We start from the raw sequence: 21,615 nt of genomic DNA on the forward strand, positions 1-21,615 counted from the left end.
AGATTTTACAGCGAATTCCCGGCACACTGCATGCTGCGGACGTCACCCCTCTACATTTAAAAGAGGTGAACATTGACATGCTGAGGATTCTAAAATACACTCCGCAGGTCAATTTCTGTGGATAAACTTTGCAGCATGTAGATGGGCTTTGTTTAAATGTCATATAACATGGCTGGCCCTGTAATCCGCTGCAGACTTAACATGCACAAGTCCGCAGCGTTTCTGCTCTGTGTGAATCTGTCCTTACCAGGGCCCAGGTGCTTTTCCTGGCTACATACTGCAGCGCTGTAGGCTCTCTGTGCTTCCATACATCAATGTATTGAAATATTCTCCCCTAGAAGTAAGATCGGTCTTAGTTCAGGATGTGCACCAGGCCTGGTATTGATGCTACCTGTTCTTTCACCCACGTTGAGTAAAATAAGGAATAAAAGTGAGTTAATATTATGCAGTATGAAGCAGGTAAAGCACATTTTAAGATTACAGTAGAGTCACCGGGAATGCAACACTGGTGGTCACACAATGCATCGCTATTCGCTCGCAGTAACACGAGCCGCTGGTGATGTTTCCTCCTATCCGGAAGGTGTCGCTATTGCAAATCCCCTTAAGGCTTCGGATGTACTTGGTTTCGCTCACTTCCTTGTTGTCATGGAGAGAAGGCAGCGGCCGGCAGAAAATGGGACGCGGGATAGACCCAGCTTTGCTAACCACCCGCTGCCGCTACAACCGAGGTTCAGTCATGAGGTGCCGCAGCATAGAGGGGCGCTCCCCCGTGTATTCTATCCGGACGGCGGCGCAGTGCTGACAGGACGCTGGGAGACTAGGTCGCCTCATGAAGTCGGGCGGCCTGGCTTTTTGCCACAGGATGGCTCCGAGCAGAGGGACGGCCACTTAGATTTTACACAGCATGGGTATCACGGTCATGAGCCGCAACAACGTGGAGGTCCCCGGGGTATATCGCAGCATGGACCTCTGCGGCCACAACTATTCCCACATGGAGGTACGAGGCCTGGCATACCTCACCATGGTCCTATGCAGCCAGCCATTATACGGAACGATGGCTCCCTCCCAGACACTTCACAGCAAAGGGCACCCGAGCTACTACAGGGTGCGATACAATATAATGCCACTCCACAGTCGCTTCGTGCTCAGACTCCAGAGGCCGCCTTCCAAGGGAGACCCCATCAAATGAGACCTGCTGATAGAGCTGAGACCTCTGCTATGTCTCATCAGGGAAGTTCTCGAGAGAATGTATCTGACCACAGAAGAGAAAGTCAAGACGTGGCTCAGCGGCGAAACAGCCACGAAAATATATACTACCAGTCAGGAGAGCGACAGTCTAGTATACAGGACCGTGAAGGGGTCAACGAAAATATATACTACCAGTCAGGAGAGCGACAGTCTAGTATACAGGACCGTGAAGGGGTCCACAAAAATATATACTACCAGTCAGGAGAGCGACAGTCTAGTATACAGGACCGTGAAGGGGTTCACAATATATCCAGTGACGCTATGTACTCAGAAATGCCACCGCCTAGGAGTGAGCATGGCGCTTATCAGCCCGACTTATTCCATCACGGTGGTCCGAGCAGTTCTACAGGTCCTAATCCAGCAATATCTCCGTACTCTGGTATGGCAAAGCAATGTGATTCCCGATCAAGTGGTCCTCTTAGTGGCCCCCAGCCTGCAGGTTTCCATCATGACTTCCCCCACAACAGAAGTAATCTGCAACACACATACCTAGATGAAGGGGCCCAACGTGGTATGTCTTGTGCAGATTCCCAGGCCGGGATATATAATCTGAACACCCCAGCAGTACCTGAGACGTTCAGCTACAGGGCACCATCTCCAGTCCTCCAGCAATACTCTCCACAATTACAGCCCGCACACACACAAAACACTCCTTATATTAATGACCCACAACAAGGCCACTATCATTTACCTCCTCTTCATGGAAGTCTCTCCAATCCTTCATACGCTCTCCACTCGCCGGTAGGTCCTGTTTTTAGTGGATCTCATGAGGAGGGTGATTTGGAGGTCTCCAGGCTCCAGAGACTGGGAAATCATCCACACCATCTTCTCAGCCAGCAGCAGTCTATCATACACCAAGATAGAAGACCAGATCTGGATCCTATTATGCCTACGAGAATGTCTGGTGGTAGATGTTTTGAAGTTGATTCTCCTTTTCTTCATAATGAGGTGCCAGATGGACGAGGAGACCCAAACTTGTTGCTGCATCATGGTAGCCCATTTTTTTCCCAGCCTACTCCCACCACTCACATTGAGGACCACTTCATGCATTTAGATAGGAAATCTGATATAGATAAAGGTGGGCCTGCAGATAAAGAGGTCTTTGTGCAGTGGCTTTCCAGCTTTTTATCATGTCGAAGAAAGAAACCTCCATCCAAGACTGATGCAGTTCAGGCCTACTCGATAGCAGACGCACGTGGGCTGATATATGGTGCCCTTCGATTGGTGTCACAACTAGATTCCTTGTGCCAGGCCTTGGAAGACAGTAACAAGGAAGGAGAACCATGGACATGTGATTATAAAAAAGCAGCTGATGTACGGGTAGATCTAGAGAGAAGAATGAAGGAGCTGGAGAAGCCTGGATATATCCAGGGTGTAAAGAGGAAACTGGATGGAGTGCGCAGGAAAAGGCTTCGCTGGCAGCGCAGGAGAATAGCAGAAGAGGAGGAAGAAAAGGCAGCAACAGAGCGTTCTGCGGAGAGGGAGGCCGGCATTGACTTGTGGAGAATGCAGTGTATCCAGAAGGTAGAGGAGAAGAAACGGGTGAGTGTCAATCTCTTGCTAAGGCTCTGTTTACATCTGCGCTAGATTTTCCATTAGTCTGTTTCTTGATGGGAACAGAAAAACAGAATCGCTGGATCTGTCGCATGTCGGACACACATGGCTCCCGGTGGAACCCATTACTTTTAATAGGTTCTGTGGGTGTGCCGTCATTGTGTCTGTCGCTTTTGCTGCGCTTTTTTGTCAGGCAGAAACAATGGAATCTGTGACCGGCTTCTAAGGGAGCCTCAGACACCGATGTGAGCATGGCCTAAGGCTATGTACACACCTGCATTGTGGGTTTCTGTTGTTCTGCTCCATCAGAGGAGCAGAACAAGGGAAAACCGGAAGTGACGGTTCTGTTGCACCACGGATACCACCACGGCCGACGGAACCCATTTACTTTAATGGGTTCCGTTTGGGTGTCCGTGGTTTTACTGGAGGAAATAGCGCAGCATGCTGCACTATTGTTTCCGGTAATCTGCCAGATGTTCGACGGAGGCCCCTAACTGAACCTCCGACGCAGATGTGAATGAACTAAAAGTACGAACCGTTTCAGTATCTGGTTTAGGGCCCATTCACACATTGAGGCGCGGTTTGAACTGCGTTGAGAGAAAAAAACGCTTGCTTTTCTACTGTGATTTGTTGTGTTTTTCAATGTGCTTGCGTTTTTTACATCAACCGCAAAGAAAAATGTATCCGTTTTTTTTAATGCAGTTCTTACCACACCTCAACCGCAACATGTAAATGGACCGTTACTGGAAACAGGGTTTTTTTCTATCACAGCTGAAGCCACAGAATTTTATTTTCATTCACATAATCCAGGAACGGTTTGAGGATATTTTCCTGTTTTGGGATGTTTTCTAAGGCGGGATTCACACGACCGGGTCGTTCCCGAGCCCGAGTGTCGGCCGGTAAAATCTGCCATTTTGCCCGGCCGGTTTGCATAAAGTTATGCATCCGTGCCGGGCCGGGCAGATCCGGACAGTGACATCAGCGGCAGCTCCTGAAGGGGAATCCCCATGTGTTCGGGGATTCCGCTTCAGGAGTTTCCCCTGATGTCACTGCCCAGATATGGACAGAGACATCAAGCGCTCTGTCCAGGAGCGGAATCCCCGAAAACACGGGGATTCCGCTCCTTCAAGGAGCTAAAGTGCGGCTAGCACATAGTAGAGCGGGGAGATACCTCCCTGCTCTGCTATAGTGGCGTCGCTACAGTAGCAGCAGCCGCAGCAGCTGCTGCTACTACTACTAGCGGCGCCATCGAAGGTGTCGCCGAGCCAGGGTGCTTTTAACAAGCAGGGGAAGGGAGCCAGCGCAGCGCTCCCTTCCACCTGCTGTACACCCCGGCCCTGCAGCACAGTGTACAGCGATGCCATTCGTCAGAATGGCATCAACTCCTCCTCCTCACATGCACTCTGCGCTGTGAGGAGGAGGAGATAGAGCGCAAGCGCCGGGAAACCCGGCCATCACTCGGAACACATTCCGGTGATGGCCGTGTAATACCCGGCCCCATAGACTTGTATGGGAGCCGGGTGCCCGGGCAAAGATAGAGCATGTCCTATTTTTTGACGGCCGGATTTTCCGGCCGTCAAAAAATCGGTCGTGTGAATAGCCCCATTAGGGGTCTATCATTCCTAATGCAGCCGGGTGCCGGCCGATTTATGAACGGCCGGCACCCGGCCGGGAAACCCTGCCGTGTGAATGAGGCCTAAGTTTGTCTATTAGGGAATTGTATGTTACGCAATACCCTACTACGTATCTATCCCTCAAATTGCTACCCTTTACATGCCCATTCACATGGCATGTATTCTATGGAAGAAGAGAGTGGTCAATATTCACCTTTGCGCATTACTATGGTCCCTTTTGCTCTTTCCACAAGTGGCGCATGTATTATACTGACAGGAAAATCTACCGCTCGTGTTCACTGAAATGTTCCTTCAAACTTCCCACAATTGATTTTAGTGTCTTAATCATGTTCTGGCCTTTTACAGGAGCGAGAGCTTAAAGCTACCGCTGACAGTGTGCTTGGGGAGGTGAGGAAGAAGCAAAATGATGTGAAAAAAATGCTGGATGTTTTAAAGTCTTTGGAGAAACTGCGGAAGCTGAGAAAAGAAGCTGCTGGAAGAAAAGGTACGAGATGAGTTATTTACCTTCTTCCAGGTATTACTTTATTAAGATATAGTAACAATGGATTTTATCTGACGATATTACTTCTCAGGGATCCAGGTCTTGTGATTCTTACAAATGATACTCCCTCTTTGTGAATTATAGGAATCTATTGTAATTTATTGGTGCAAGTGAAGCTGATGGAAATACCTTTTAAATATTCAATATGATGATTACATTGGGTAACTCTTAGATCAAGTGCTGTGTTTGCCTGTGAGAATCTTTTATTACAACCAATCATTAACCTGTTTTGTTTTCAGGCGTCTGTCCACCACCGTCTGCTGATGAAACATTCACAAATCACATAATAAGGCTTCGATCAATGGTGCACAAGCGTAGTGCATTATATGATGCAGAAGAGAAGACCCTGAGGGTCATACTGGAGGGAGAGCAAGAGGAGGAGCGGCAGAGAGAAAAGGATAAGAGACTGAAAAAGGAAAAGGAGAAAACATTGCAGAAGCAGCGAGAATTAGACTCCATATTGTTTGGCGACACAGGTTTGTGACAGTTTGGTCTTAAGATGTATTCTTTTAATGAGCGCATCCACCTCATAGATCAGGGGTCTCAAGCACGCGGCTCGTGGGCCGCATGTGGCCCCTGAGGCTGTCATCTGCGGCCCGCAGGACACAGAGCCGCTAGTAAAGGCTCTGCCCTGGGACTCTGTGGAATTCCCTGACCTCGCTGTCTATATATGGACAGTGTTGTCAGGGTCTTCCCCAGAGCGGAGTCCTGGGCAGAGCGCTAGCATATGGACCGCAATGTCTAGGGCTTCTACAGAGCTGGACAGTGATGTCAGGAACACAGCTGGAGTCACAGTAGGCGCGCTACTAGGGCTCTGCTCCGGGACTCCAGCTCTGGGCAAGCCCCTGACATCACTGTTCATATATGGACACTGATGTCAGTGGCTTCCCCAGAGTTCCGGAGCAGAGCCTATACTAGTGCTGCGCTCTGGGACACCGGCTCTGAGGTTGCCCCAGGAGGTTCCCTTGACGTCACTGGTTATGGACAGTGACGTCAGGGGCTCCTCCAGCAGAGGCAACGCTCTGGCTGGCGATTCCACTCCTAGAGGGAGCCCCAATGGAGCTATCTGCAGAGGGCGGCGCTGTGGCAGCATCTGCAGAGGGCTCTGGCACTATCTAAAAAGGGTCTTCCCAATCTTGACATTTGTGTGTCTGCCAACTGAGCCACCGGACTGCATTTAAACTGGATTGTTGAAATAAGCACGTGGAGAAATCTTGCAAATTTCCGTTAAGTTTAAACCTAGCGCTATTATTATAGTAATGTAGTATTATTGTTATAGTGATGTAGTATTATTATTGTATTGTAGCACTGTTATAGTAGTGTAGTAGTATTATTATTATTATTATAGTGATGTAGTATTATTGTAGTATTATAGTAATGTAGCACTGTTATAGTAGTGTAGTAGTATTATTATAGTAATGTAGTATTATTGTTATAGTGATGTAGTATTATAGTAACTTAGTATTATTATAGTAATGTAGCACTGTTATAGTAATGTAGTATTATTGTTATAGTGATGTAGTATTATTGTAGTATTGTAGTATTATAGTATTGTAGTATTATAGTAATGTAGCACTGTTATAGTAGTGTAGTAGTATTATTATAGTAATGTAGTATTATTGTTATAGTGATGTAGTATTATAGTAACTTAGTATTATTATAGTAATGTAGCACGGTTATAGTAGTGTAGTATTATTGTTATAGTGATGTAGTATTATAGTAACTTAGTATTATTATAGTAATGTAGCACTGTTATAGTAGTGTAGTAGTATTATTATTATAGTAATGTAGTATTATTATAGAAGTTCAAATAACTTATTGATTAACAATAATTTTGTTTTGTATCAAATTTGAAAGTAATGCGGCCCGTCAACTTCACATTTTTTTTTTCTATATGCGGCCCATTTACCCGGCCGAGTTTGAGACCCCTGTCATAGATATTAGTTCCATGTAAATGTAGGCTTACACCTATATCTGCTTGACCACAAAATCCGATTTGTCCACGTTTAGTTTTCAGTGCTGGGGTGGTTGGACTGCGCTGTAGATTAAAAAATGTTTTACATTCATGGTGGAGAGTCTTGAAAAGTAATGGTTTTGATATAAGCACTGAAGATGTATGCATTTGTCAAAAAACTGGCCATTCCAGGGAAGTATAGGCAGAAGTTTTTGTTTTAAGTTAACTTGTTGCATTGCAGCAAACCAGTATTTGACCTATAGCTGCATTTGTCTTACACTGATATCCGATCTTTAAACGGAACTTTGTGCTGCTTACTTTACTGTCAGGATAACGTTCATTATATAGTGAAGTAAACTGGTGTTTGCAATGTAATCCGTGATCAAGTGCTGGGATTATAATATAGGAAGATCCATTTTCCTGGTAGCTGGGCCCTGAAGTACAGGGGTACATAGGAATATATAGGATGTCAACAAGTGCGAGGAATGTGGTTTACTTACCAGTGGGTCATGTCTTCTGTTACAGAATCATGGACTGTATATATTCAGTATGCCGCATAGCGGAGAGTACAGCTGAGAAATGATTCATAAGGAAGTCTTTCAGGCTCCATAATGAATGATTACAGTAGTTTATTTAAAGCGCACTTGAGTTTTCATCAAGACGTACATTTTTGTCATTCTCCGTCCCTAATCATGTTATGACGATTCCACCCACATTTGATTGCTTTCAGATTCTTTTGACCTCATATTCCCCGTTTCAGCTGCCGCTCTATTTTCTGTTCTGTACTGGCAGATCTACATGTCAGTGATGCGCCCCCCACTATGGAGGGTACAAGGGGACTTCCTGCCCACACTTCCCAGCATGCCTTGCGAGTCCATTGGGAGCACGGGTGATAATAAACCAATAGACTGGCTCTCGTGATGTGTAACTAAATACAGTACCGTGCAAAAGTTTTGGGCAGTTGTAAAAAAAATATGCTGCAAAGTAAGAATTCCTATAAAAATATATATATATTTTTTTTATCAAATAACAAAGTACAAAGTGAATAAACAGCCGAGAAATCTGATCCATATTTTGTGTGGCCGCCCTTTGCCTTCAAAACAGCATCAATTCTTCCAGGTACACTTGCACACATTTTTTGAAGGAACTTGGCAGGGAGGTTGTTCCAAACATCTTGGAGAACTAACCACAGATATACTGTAGATGAAGGCGTCCTCAAATCCTTCTGTCTCGATGTATTCCCAGACAGACTCAATGATGTTGAGATCAGGGCTCTGTGGGGGCCATATTATCACTTCCAGGACTCCATGTTCTTCTTTACGCTGAAGATAGTTCTTAATGACATTGGCTGTATGTTTGGGGTCGTTGTCCTCCTGCAGAATAGATTTACAGCCAATCAGATGCCTCCCTGATGGTATTGCATGGTTGATAAGTATCTGCCTGTTTACACTTCTATTTTTTAAAGAATTCTTACTTTGCAGCATTTTTCCACAACTGCCTAGAACTTTTGCATAGTACTGTATGTAGTAGGACTGGGCGATTAATCTAATTAATTCGCCCTCAAGGCCTCTGACAATTCTGTTTTTTTAACAATCGTTGAATCGATTCTTTAGTGGCGCTGTGCAGGAAGAGGAAGCTCCGACTCGTCACTGCCTGATCTGCCCCGTCTGAGAAGCTTCACCCGGTCTGTCTCTGCTTCCCTACGGAACTTCTGTTCCGTAGTAAACAAAATGATCCAGTAAGGAACAGCAGGTCCGTGGGGAAGCAGAAACTCCTAGTGTATATATAGCCACACCGCCCTGCATATACTACCCCTCCTTGTAGATAGCACCACCACTATGCTGTAGATAGCGCCACCACCCTCCTTAGCAGATTGCACCCCCCCCCCCCCCTCTTGTAGACAGCGTCTTGGGGCAAAAAACCGTGACAAAGGAAATCCATTTGGAGAGACTGATGAAAAATGGACATGAAAAACTGACAATTGACAAGTTTTTAACCCCTTCCCGACATTTGTCATAAGTATACGTCATGGAAAGCCAGTGCTTCCCGCAAATTGTCGTATATTTACAACAGAGTGCACCGGCTCAGAAGCTGAGTCTGTGCCATCATCCCCGGATGTATCTTACAGCTGACATCCTGCTGTAATGGCGGGGACTGAAGTTATCTTCGATCCCCGCCATTAACCCCTTAAATGCAGCGGTCAAAAGCGATCGCTGCATTTAAGGTGTTATTAACTCAGCTCATTGGCAACCCAGCAATAAAATTGCCGGGGTGCCGGTGGCTTCAACGGCAGCCGGAGGCATAACAGTGGCCCCCCAGTCTGCCTAGTATGGAAACCTTCCAGGCCCTGCCCAGAGGCGGGGCCTAAAAGGCTTCCCTAGCCGTCAGCAAGAGATGAGCCAGCGTTATCAGCGGTGGATGTCGGCTGTATGTTGCAGCTGACGTCCAACTGTAACGTCAGGAACTGGTGCTAGCTCCAATCCCTGCGATCGCTGCATCTTAGTGGTTGGCAGCAGATCGGCACCTCTCTGCCCTGCAATCGCAGGACTGCCGAATGCTGCTATGGCAACAGATGGCCTAACAATGGCCTCCTGCTCTGCCATTATGGAAGCCGATAAGGCCCCGCCCGGAGCCAAAGCCTAATCGGCTTGCTGCCAGTGAGACCTTCAAGTCCCCTAGTGGGACTAAAGAAAAGTGAAAAAAAAAAGTTTTTAAGTAATAAAATAAAACACTATCGCTCCCTTATGTCTTATCCTGTCCTTTTATTGAAAAAAATAAACGATACATATTTGGTATCGCCGCAACGGCCTGAACTATAAAAAATATAATATTCATTCCACGCAGTGAATGGTGTAAAACCTTAAACAATGCCAGAATTTCAGTTTTTTTTGGTCACTTTGCCCTACAAAAATTTAAAATGGTACCTATAAAAACTATAGCTCGTCTCGCAAAAAAAAAGCCCTCATACAGCTCCGTCGACGAAAAAATTAAAAAGTTATGGTTCTCACAACTTGGCGACAGAAAAAAGACATTCTTTTTACAAAAGTAATTTTATTGCGCAAAAAGTTGTAAAACATAAAAAAGTGCTATAAATTAGGTATCGCCGGAATCGTACTGACCCGCAGAATATAGTTAACGTGTAATTTATAACACATGGTGACCGCTGTAAAAAAAGAAAACTATGGCAGAATCGCTGTTTTTTTGGTCAACCTTGCCTCTCAAAAAAAAAAAAAAAAGGATGAAAAGTGATCAAAAAGTCGCTTGTACCCCGAAATGGTACCAATAATAACTACTGCTCGTCCCGCAAAAAAACAGCCCTCATACCACTACGTCTATGAAAAAATTAGTTAAGGCTCCAAGTCAGGAAATAAAAAAAAATATGCAGTCCCAAGGGGAACATTTCTTCTGTTTCAAGAGGCGATTTATCAAGGCCCTAAAATTAGGGAACCAGGAAGGGGAGGGCCTAAACATATCTGCTGGAATCGAGAGTGCCCGTATTATACCAGGACAACACTTCACAACAAAATTCCCCAAACTGCAAAGGTGCGGAGTGTGGACCAAAAGGGGGATAAAAAGGACATAATTTATCAGTGCGACACTGGCCTGTACAGAAAGGATTGCTCCACAGAGTAACACACATCTATGGATTATTTTACCCCATTATTATACCACCTGACTATGCCCCTGATGTCATTTGCACAGCTGACATGTGCCCCCACATTATAAACTGAAATACCAGTAAAACTCCAAACAAAACTACCACCAAGCAAAATCCACGCTCCAAAAGTCAAATGGCGCTCCCACCCATCTGAGCCCTACAGTGTGCCCAAACAGCAGTATACTTCCACATATATGGCGTCTCCATACCTGGGAAAACCCTTTTAACAATTTTTGGGTGTGTGGCACAAGCTGGGCATGACCTATTTGCCACTAAAATGGCATAGCTAGGGAAAATTTTTTTTTTTACTTTGCACCATCCGCAGCGCAATCATTTATGAAAAAGACCTGTGGGGTGAAAATGCTCACTACATCTGTAATGACGGGGTAGGGAGACAGACAGGTGAGCCCTAATCTCCCCTCCACTCAGTCCCTGCCTACTTGAAACGGCCCGTCCTGGGCGACGGTCCCTACGCTCAATAAGTGCACGACAGACAAACAGACAAGGGTACACAGAAGCTAAGGGAAATGGGGCAGTTGCCCACGGCAACACAGTGAGCAACAAGGGTAGTGAACGAGTCGAGTCAAACCAGGAGTGCACGAGGTACAAATCGCAGAGCAGGAGCGTAGTCCGTAAAGCCAGGGTCAAAAATTAAGCAAGGTCAATAAACATAGCAGGAGCAGCAGAGCCAGGAAACAGAAAAGAATGGAGCAGAAAAAGGAGGAGCAGGAAATGCAGGTATAAATAGACAGAGGGCGGATGCTAGCTCCGTCTGGCCAGGCTGTGATAGGCTCTCCCACTCCTCAGCCTCCCAGCCTGACTGGTAGAAGATCGTGTCACTCTCTGATTTAGAAGCAGGTGCAGACTGATTACCCACGGGCGTTGACACAGAAGCTGTGTCTGGCAGATCCTTTACAACACCTTTACAACACCCCTTAATAAATGCCTTAAAGAGGCTCTGTCACCAGATAAGTGCCCTATCTCCTACATAATCTGATCGGCGCTGTAATGTAGATCACAGCAGTGGTTTTTATTTTGAAAAACGTTAATTTTTGAGCAATTTAAGAAACTAATTGGCATAAATCTAAAATTGCTCTGAACTTGTCCAAAAATTATCGTTTTTAAAAATAAAAACCACTGTTATCTGCATTACAGCACCGATCAGATTATATAGGAAATAGGGCATTTATAATCTGGTGACAGAGCCTCTTTAAGGGGTGTACTTTCCAAAATGGGTTCACTTCTCAGGGTTTTTCTTTTATTATTTCACATCGGAGCCCTGTAATTGTGAACCAATACTTTGTAAGTCGCCACGTTAGGCCTCAACTACTCCTGAGCCTGGTCAAATGTCCATGCAAAAGATTGCACATGTAGGGTGATTCTAAAACCCGGAAATACAGCATAATAATTAGAGAGCTGTCTGTACATGGTGGCAGAAGCTGGGCACCACATATTGGCATATATATGGAAAAATTCCAATTTTCACTCTACAACATCAAGAGCACACTAATTTCTACAAAACACCTGCGGGGTTAGCATGCTCGCTACACCCCTAGGTGGATACCTTGAGGGGTGTAATTTCCAAAATTGGGTAACTTCTGGGGGGTTTCCACAGGGTCTTTGCAAAAGCAACATGGTGCCAAGAAATCAATCTAGCAAAATCTATACTCCAAAAGCCAAATGGCGCTCCTTCTATTCTGATCCTTGCCGTGTGTCCAAACAGCAGTTTGACCACATATGGGGTATTTCCGTACTCAAGAAAATACATTTAAATTTAGAAAAATGCAAATTTTTGAAATTTTTTGCTAAATTTTGGTGTTTTTCACAATTAAATACTGAATGTATCGAGCAAATTTTGGCAGTAACATAAAGTCCAATGTGTCGTGGGAAAATAGTCTCAGAATCGCTTGGATAGGTAAAAGCATTCCGAAGTTATTACCACATAAAGTGAAAGATGGCAGATTTGAAAAATGAGGCTCTGTCAGGAAGGTCAAAAGTGGCCAAAGAGGGAAGGGGTTAATGGCCTTTTTTTTTCACTGTCTTGTCACTGCAGCCTAAATGACTGATGCCAGAATTCCCGTTTTTAAATGTACCGTGTTTGGGCTGGGAAATCCAGCTGACACACGGACAGTCTTTCACGGTCGTGTGAATCAGGCCTTAATGTCATTTACCGTATTTTTTGGACTATAAGACGCACCTGACTATAAGATGTACACAGGTTTTAGACGACAGAAAATAGGAAAAAAATCATATTTCACTTCTTTTACAAAGAAAAAACTATTGGTTAAAAAAAATAAAAATTTTGTTCAGTTTCACCACAGAGCCATAACTTTATATTTTTCCATTGTTTGAGCAGTGTGAGGGCTTATTTTCTGCGGGACGAGCTGTTTTTATTAGCACCGTTTTTTTTTATAAATACGATTTATTTATTTTTTGTAGCACTTTTTTTTTATTTTATTTTTAACGCTATGGTGACCAAAAGAACGATTCTGGGGTTTTAAATTTTTTTTTTTTATTATTTATGCCGTTCACTGTGTGTCAAATAATGCTAATTGTAATAGTTTCTGACTTTTACGGACGCAGCGAAACCAATTTTTTTTTATTCCTTTTTTTTTTTTTTTTTACATTGTGCTTGGGGAAAATGGGAAAAGGGTTTCTTTTAAGTTTTAAAAAATGTTTACGTTTTTTTTTTTTTTTTTTTTTGTACACATTTTATCAGTTCCCCTAGGGGACTTGAACCAGCGATTGTTAGATCGCTGGTACAACACACTGCAATAGATGGATGAGTTATGTAGCTCACTGACCTACGCTATTTCCGTAACTCCCATAGTAGTGAATGGCACTTACAGAAGCAGCATGGTATGCTATGCGGTTTCCGTAACTACTATTCAATTCTATGGGTGTTACAGAAACTGCGTAGCTCAGCGAGCTACGCTGTTTCCGTAGCTAGATCATGCAACCAGGAAGTGGCCGGAAGACTCTAGGGGACCCTGTGGATATGTCATAAATGTCCTCCTTGGGAAAACCACTATAAATGCCGCGGTCTCTATTGACCGTGGCATTTATCTAGTTAAACTGCCAGGAACCGCGCCATCGCTGTTCCTGGCCATTAGAGCAGCGTGTCAGAAGCCGACACCTGCAGTGTATGGTGCGGGCTCAGCACGTGAGCCTGCTCCATACATCATCCCCTCCCCGCTCCATGATGTGCCGACACATCACGGGTCGGGAAGGGGTTAAGTAAGAAGTGGTCAGGGGACCCGGCGCCGACTATAAGATTTATTCCTGCTAAAAACTGTCTTAGGCCCCAGGCACACGACCGTATTTTTGTCCTGGCGTAAATACGGGTCCTTGGTCACCCGTATTCCACCCGTATTTACGGGCACGTTTTTGGCTGCAAAATTGCACTGCACTAATCGGCAGCCCTTCTCTCTATCAGTGCAGGATAGAGAGAAGGGACAGCCCTTTCGGTAATAAAAGTAAAAGAAATTCATACTTACCCGGCCGTTGTCATGGTGACGCGTCCCTCTCTTGACATCCAGTCCGACCTCCCTGGATGACGCGGCAGTCCATGTGACCGCTGCAGCCAGTGATTGCCCTGTGGCTGCAGCTTTCACATGGGCTGTAACGTCATCCCAGGAGGCCGGACTGGAGGAAGAACCAGGGAGTTCTGGGTAAGTATGAACGTCCTTTTTTTTTTTTTTTTTTTTTTTTGTTTTTACAGCTTTATCTATATTGTGATCGGTAGCCACTGTCCAGGGTGCTGAAACAGTCACTGCCAATCGTTTAACTCTTTCAGCACCCTGGACAGTGACTATTTACTGACGTCGCCTAGCAACGCTCCCGTAATTACGGGTGCACACACGTAGTCGCCCGTAATTACGGGAGCCCCATAGACTTCTATGGGCTGTCCGTGCCGTAATTACGGCCTGACATAGGACATGTTCTATCTTTTTCAACGGCACGGGCACCTTCCCGTAAGCATACGGGGAGGTACCCGTGGCTAATAGAAGTCTATGGGCCCGTAATTACGGGAGTTTTTACGGTCGTGTGCATGGGGGCCTTATAGTCAGGAAAATAAAACCCCATTGTGGTGCTGGTGCTGACGGGGTCCTGGTCACACATCAGACCCTATAATGTGATCTCGCCCCAGAGTGCTCGCTCGGCGCCATCTGCCTGGCCCTGCTGCAATTTACACAGCTCTCGTCTGCAATGTCGGAGACCGGCTGAGTTGGTGACGGGCAGAGAGGTATGTTAGTGCACGCAGCGCATCATTGATTTTAGACTCCTGTTCCCTGCCGTGGAACACAGAAGTTATAATCCATTTATATAGGTGTTTTCCAATAATATTTATGATAAAGTATTTGCAGAGGTTAAAAGTTGTGCAGTTATGTACAATTATTATAGTAATAAAATTATCTCTTGGTAATTTTTTTTTATTTTTTTGTTTTATTTAAAGGGGTTATCCGGGGACCAAAAATTGCTTTGCGTTCATATTTTTATGTAGAAAGAAGTCACTTGCTAATATACTTTAATTAAGAATTCGGTACTAAATGGTGCTGTTTAAACCCGGTGATCTGTTCCCGGAAAACCTGGAACTTTTCTAATATTGATGACGTACCGACACGGCCCCACGTGACTGAGGGCTTGCTTCCTGTGCTGTTCGTTTCGGCGTGTTATCAATGGCATGACCGCAAGAGGCTGTACACTGCCGAGCAGAGCATCAGCTAGCGCTTTGCTCGGGACTCCAGCACTGCTCCTGACATTTGGTCAGTGACTTCAGGGGTTTCCTATAGCTGGAGTTCCCGAGCAGTGCATCATCTGATGCTCTGCCTGGGGACTCCGGTACTGCTGCCGACATTACTGTCCGTATATGGACAGTGACGTCGGCAGTGGTGCTGGACTCCCCAGGCAGAGCATTAGGCGATGCTCTGTTCGGGTCTCCACCGATAGGAAACCCCTGAAGTCACTGTCCGTATATGGACAGTGATGTCGGCAGCAGTAGTGGAGTACCTGAGCAGAGCATCAGCTGATGCTCTGCCTGGGGACTCCTGTACTGATGTTGACGTCACTGTCCATATATGGACAGCGACTTCAGGGGTTTCCTATCGGTGGAGACCCGAACAGAGCATGAGCTGATGCTCTGCCCGGGCACTCCAGCATTGCTGTCACTGTCCAGCTATAGGAAACCCCTGAATTCACTGACCAAATGTCGGGAGAAGTGCTGGAACCCCGAGCAAAGTTCTAAATGATGATCTCCTCGGGGACTCCAGCAATAGGCAGTGTGACAGCCCCTTGCGGTCCTGCCATTGATAATATGCCAACACGAACCAAACCGGAAGCAAGCCCTCACGTGGGGCCGTGTTTTGGCGCGTCATCAATATTAGGAAAGCTCTAGGACTAACGGGAACAGTTCACCGGGTTTGAACGGCACCATTTTGTACCGAATTTTTAATTAAAGTATATTTGTAAGTGACTTTTTACATAAAAATATGAAATGTTAAATACTTTTGTGTCAAAAAAGACAAAAGTATAATAGGTATTTAACATTTCATATTGTCTCTGGCTAACACGGTACTACACTATTTTTTACTGTACTTCGTACATAAAAATATGAATGCAAAGCAATTTTTGGTCCCCAGACAACCCCTTTAACAGTAATCAGAAAATCGAGATTCAAATCGGCAATAGGGTTGAAAAAAATGTAGACTTTACTTTTTTTGCCAAAATCGCCCATCCCTAATCTCTATAAATAAACAGCCAGCTCATGGCTCCTGGGACACTTGTAAGTTCTCTTCTTAGTGCTGCTCTCTCATAATCCTTGCAGTAGCTGCTTGTGTCTGTTTGCTTTGTTATAACTATTTTCCATTTCAGCAAGCCAGCGTTCTTGTTTCATGATCTATTTCATACATACCCTCCTCGAGTATCGTACGTCTAATTGGCTTTACCACCATTTCTCTATTCCACCCGATGTCCCTGCATTTTCATGTGTGCGTTACCTTATGCTGTCTAATGTTTGCTGCAAATATAACTAAAAAGCTGCATGTCAGCGTTAATTCTGTGTTCTCACATTGTGGTAAAAATGCAGTTTGTGCTGAGTTGTGGCAAAATCGCACCAATTTTTCCACAATTTCACAAAAATGTTATGCATTTTAGCACAATGTGAGAACCCAGCGCTGGTGCTGACATGCAGCTTTTTAGTTATTATTGAGAGATACTTGCAGCAAACACTAGACAGCATAAGGCAACGTGCACATGAAGCCAGAGAAATGCAGGGACATCGCAGGCAATAGAGAAATGGTGGTAAAGCAATTTAGAAGAATGATATACTGGAGAGAAAGATGAAGCTATGTATGAAATAGACCAGGAAACAAGAACGCTGGCTTGCTAAAATGGAACATCGCTAATAAAGGCAGACAGAGACACCAGCGGCTACTGCAAGGATTACATGAGGGAGCAGCACTAAGAAGAGAACTTACATGTGTCCTAGGAGCCATGAACTGGCTGTTTGTGGAGTCGGCAGGCTATGAGTACAGGGAGCTTTAGCAGAGAGATTCCCCCCATTCCCCCCCCCCCCCCCCCCAACTACCTGCTGTCTGTCTCCTCTTCTATGTAACTAGAGATGGATTTTGGTTGACAGCTGGGGGTGGACAGCAGATTACAGAAGGGAGACACCTAGTGGCAGTAGCTTTATACAGACTTTGCAAGGATAAAACAAACATTTGAAGAAAGTAAATTGCAAAATAACTATATATATATATATATATATAATATATAATTTTCATTTTATTTATTTCGGTATGATATTAGATTAGCACAAGTTGTGTGAAAAGTTAGTGTCCATTTAAGTTTGACCTAAGTCTGGTTTTTATTGAAGTATTCATCGATTAGAATTTGTATAGTCCACAAAAGATCAGCAAGGGAGGATAAAATTGTTGGATTTACTATCAAAAAGGCATTCTAGTGTAGGATAATGATGATACTTTCCTAGCAATAGTCATGTCCCCTCTAAGCTAAATGTACAAATGGTCTCTAGTGATCACAAATACCATATACATGGCTAGATTTTATTGGCTGTTTTTTTTTGTACTGAAACCATTTTACACTTGTTAACATGTTCTCATGTCTACCTTCATCCTAGAACCTCTACCCGGTCTGCACCCTCTTCAGCCATTTCGCCAGTTCTATCTGCAAGCTGAGCACTCGGTGGTGTCCCTGGTCCAGATTCGGTGAGTCTTGATTTTAGATTTAGCACAATACTCCTAATAACCCATCATATAATCATTTGTAATAGTAGAGAACCCTACCAATAATATAGTTTGTGGCCTTATGGCTGGAAAAATGGATTTTATTTTATTTATACACTACCGGTCAAAAGTTTAGGGTCACTTAGAAATGTCCTTATTTTTGAAAGAAAAGCACAGTTTTTTCAATGAAGATAACATTCAATTAATCAGAAATACACTCTATACATTGTTAATGTGCTAAATGACTATTCTAGCTGCAAACGTCTGGTTTTTAATGCAATATCTACATAGGTGTATAGAGGCCCATTTCCAGCAACCATCACTCCAGTGTTCTAATGGTACATTGTGTTTGCTAACTGTGTTAGAAGGCTAATGGATGATTAGAAAACACTTGAAAACCCTTGTGCAATTATGTTAGCACCGCTGTAAACAGTTTTGCTGTTTAGAGGAGCTATAAAACTGACCTTCCTTTGAGCTAGTTGAGAATCTGGAGCATTACATTTGTGGGTTCGATTAAACTCTCAAAATGGCTAGAAAAAGAGAACTTTCCTGTGAAACTCGACAGTCTATTCCTGTTCTTAGAAATGAAGGCTATTCCATGCGAGAAATTGTCAAGAAACTGAAGATTTCCTACAACGGTGTGTACTACTCCCTTCAGAGGACAGAACAAACAGGCTCTAACCAGAGTAGAAAGAGAAGTGGGAGGCCCCGCTGCACAACTGAGCAACAAGACAAGTACATTAGAGTCTCTAGTTTGAGAAATAGACGCATCACAGGTCCTCAACTGGCAGCTTCATTAAATAGTACCCGCAAAACGCCAGTGTCAACGTCTACATTGAAGAGGCGACTCTGGGATGCTGGCCTTCAGGGCAGAGTGGCAAAGAAAAAGCCATATCTGAGACTGGCTAATAAAAGGAAAAGATTAATATGGGCAAAAGCACACAGACATTGGACAGAGGAAGATTGGAAAAAAGTGTTATGGACAGACGAATCGAAGTTTGAGGTGTTTGGATCACACAGAAGAACATTTGTGAGACGCAGAACAACTGAAAAGATGCTGGAAGAGTGCCTGACACCATCTGTCAAGCATGGTGGAGGTAATGTGATGGTCTGGGGTTGCTTTGGTGCTGGTAAAGTGGGAGATTTGTACAAGGTAAAAGGGATTTTGAATAAGGAAGGCTATCACTCCATTTTGCAACGCCATGCCATTCCCTGTGGACAGCGCTTGATTGGAGCCAATTTCATCCTACAACAGGACAATGACCCAAAGCACACCTCCAAATTATGCAAGAACTATTTAGGGAAGAAGCAGGCAGCTGGTATTCGATCTGTAATGGAGTGGCCAGCGCAGTCACCAGATCTCAACCCCATAGAGTTGTTGTGGGAGCAGCTTGACCGTATGGTACGCAAGAAGTGCCCATCAAGCCAACCCAACTTGTGGGAGGGGCTTCTGGAAGCATGGGGTGAGATTTCTACCGATTACCTCAGCAAATTAACAGCTAGAATGCCAAAGGTCTGCAATGCTGTAATTGCTGCAAATGGAGCATTCTTTGACGAAAGCAAAGTTTGAAGGAGAAAATTATTTCAAATAAAAATCATTATTTCTAACCTTGTCAATGTCTTGACTATATTTTCTAGTCATTTTGCAACTCATTTGATAAATATAAGTGTGAGTTTTCATGGAAAACACAAAATTGTCTGGGTGACCCCAAACTTTTGAACTGTGTGTGTGTGTGTGTGTGTGTGTGTGTGTGTGTGTGTGTGTGTAATTTATATATATATATATATATATAATGTGTACGTACGTGAGTGAGATTTTTTTTTAATTTAATTTTTTTATGACTCGGTAGTCACTGAAAATTTCTTAGTGCAGGTTATAGTCCTAGGATGAAGCCGTTATGAGTGGCTAGCACCAGATGAACTTTGCTTCATTTAACATATTTACAGTGTACTGTAGGTAAAGTTAAAAAATTTAAAATAGTTTTGCGTTCATTGGTTCAGAAGTAAAATTTGCTGCATTTTCCTTCTTTCAGACATGAGTGGGATCAATTCTTGGTGCCACCTGACCATCCTGATGGCAGCAGTATACCCCGTGGATGGCTTGTTCCCACTCTCCCCTCTAATGACACCTGGGCCACAGCTTTGAAACAATCAGATTGATTGATGTTTGGAAGTAATGCACTACAAGACTCTAAGCAAGAGGGTGATCAGACCGTCTATGATACGGGATACGTCCTGTCAAGTGGACGTGGCATCTTTCCGACCGTACTGCTAATGACTAATGAATGTCTCCAATGAAATCTATTGCAGGGTTGTATGTTATTATTTTTCTTTGTAAGTTTGCAAATAGAATGTAATGAATTATGGAAATATTTATTTTTCAAAATAAAACCAGAGAAAAACATGTTTGTAAAGTGGCTTTGTGTTTGTGGCTTTTCTCTGTGCACAAGTAGTTCTCACAATTCAGAGTAAGTGTCTGAGGGGTCATGTCTTTTAGACTGACGTTAAGAAAAATGTCATCGTCCCTCCTGTTCTTTGTTTTATCTTCATATACCTGGCACCTGACACCATTCTTCTTATTCTTGGTGTGGTTAAAGCTTTAAGGCTATAGACATCTTTGAAATTCAAAATAGATTTTTATGTTCGTGGTTTCCAGGAGTTTAAAAAAGTTTCAGGCTGTAATCTTTATTTGTTCCTTCATTTTCAGACCCCCTGATATAAAATTTTGCAACCTGCTTACGCCTTCTAGAGACAAGATTATAAAGCCCACGTGTGATCTTCTCTCTCCTGCGCCAACACAGACACTCATGCTTTTTGTGTGTGTGAACACCCCCCCCCCTCCTCCCTGCAGACCCTGCTATGTGTGCTCTCATTCTTATCTACACTTCACTTGCTCTCCTCTCTCTACAGTCTGTGTAATTGCCCCCCAACCACTCCCCATTGCAGGTTCTGTCTTGGGTCGTCTCTTCCCTATCCATATAACTTGTTCTCCTGTGCACAACCCCCTCCCTTCTGGTATCTCTTAAAGAGGCTCTGTCACCGGTTTATAGTATTTTGAAAAGCGATAATTTTTTAACAAGTTATGAACAATTTTAAATTTATACTAATTAGTTTCTTAATGACAAACTGGGCGTTTTTTTTAAACTTTTTACCAAGTGGGCGTTGTAAAGAGAAGTGTATGACGTTGACCAATCCGCGTCATACACTTCTCTTCATTCATGTTTAGCTGTACTCCCAACACAGCGTGGTCTCGCGAGATCATGCTGTGCTGTCACATACTCCCATAGTAACTTTACCAAAGTGTCTTGAGAGTGAATAGACATCGCCGCCAGCCAGGAGTATTCACACTCCCGACACTTCGGTAAAGTTCCTGTCGGACTTACTCACAGCACAGCGTAATCTCACGAGATCATGCTGTGCTGTCATTAATGTTCAGCTGTACTCCCAGCACAGCGTGATCTTGCAAGATCACGCTGTGCTGTGAGTAAGTCCCACAGAAACTTTACCGAAGTGTGGGGATTGTGCCCCTAGAGGGAGCCCCTGACACTGTCGGCAACGCTCTGGCCGGGGATTCCGCTCATAGAGCCCGGCCAAAGCGTTTGCCGGAGACTATGCTTCTAGAGGGAGACACTGACGGGAGCACCTTGGGTCCTGGCATTCATGTGGATGTTACTTTGACACGTACCACCTACCTAAACATTGACACAGTACACCCCTTCAGGGTAATGACAGTGGCCTCTTTCAGCAGGATAATGCGCCCTCCACACTGCAAAAATTGTTCA

General features: G+C 44.2%; 1 protein-coding gene across 1 annotated transcript; it reads left to right on the plus strand.

The window, feature by feature from the left end:
* Nucleotides 1-610: 610 nt before the first annotated feature.
* PDCD7 (programmed cell death 7) lies at nt 611-20,250 on the plus strand. Its single transcript, XM_075855286.1, has 5 exons — nt 611-2,790; nt 4,782-4,920; nt 5,217-5,453; nt 17,728-17,815; nt 19,867-20,250. Exons 1-5 carry the CDS (start codon nt 646-648, stop codon nt 19,991-19,993), a joined length of 2,736 nt encoding a protein of 911 aa, XP_075711401.1. The 5' UTR covers nt 611-645; the 3' UTR covers nt 19,994-20,250.
* The last annotated feature ends 1,365 nt before the right edge of the window (nt 20,251-21,615 follow it).

This window comes from Rhinoderma darwinii, chromosome 3, assembly GCF_050947455.1.
Source record: "Rhinoderma darwinii isolate aRhiDar2 chromosome 3, aRhiDar2.hap1, whole genome shotgun sequence".
NCBI lineage: Eukaryota > Metazoa > Chordata > Amphibia > Anura > Rhinodermatidae > Rhinoderma > Rhinoderma darwinii.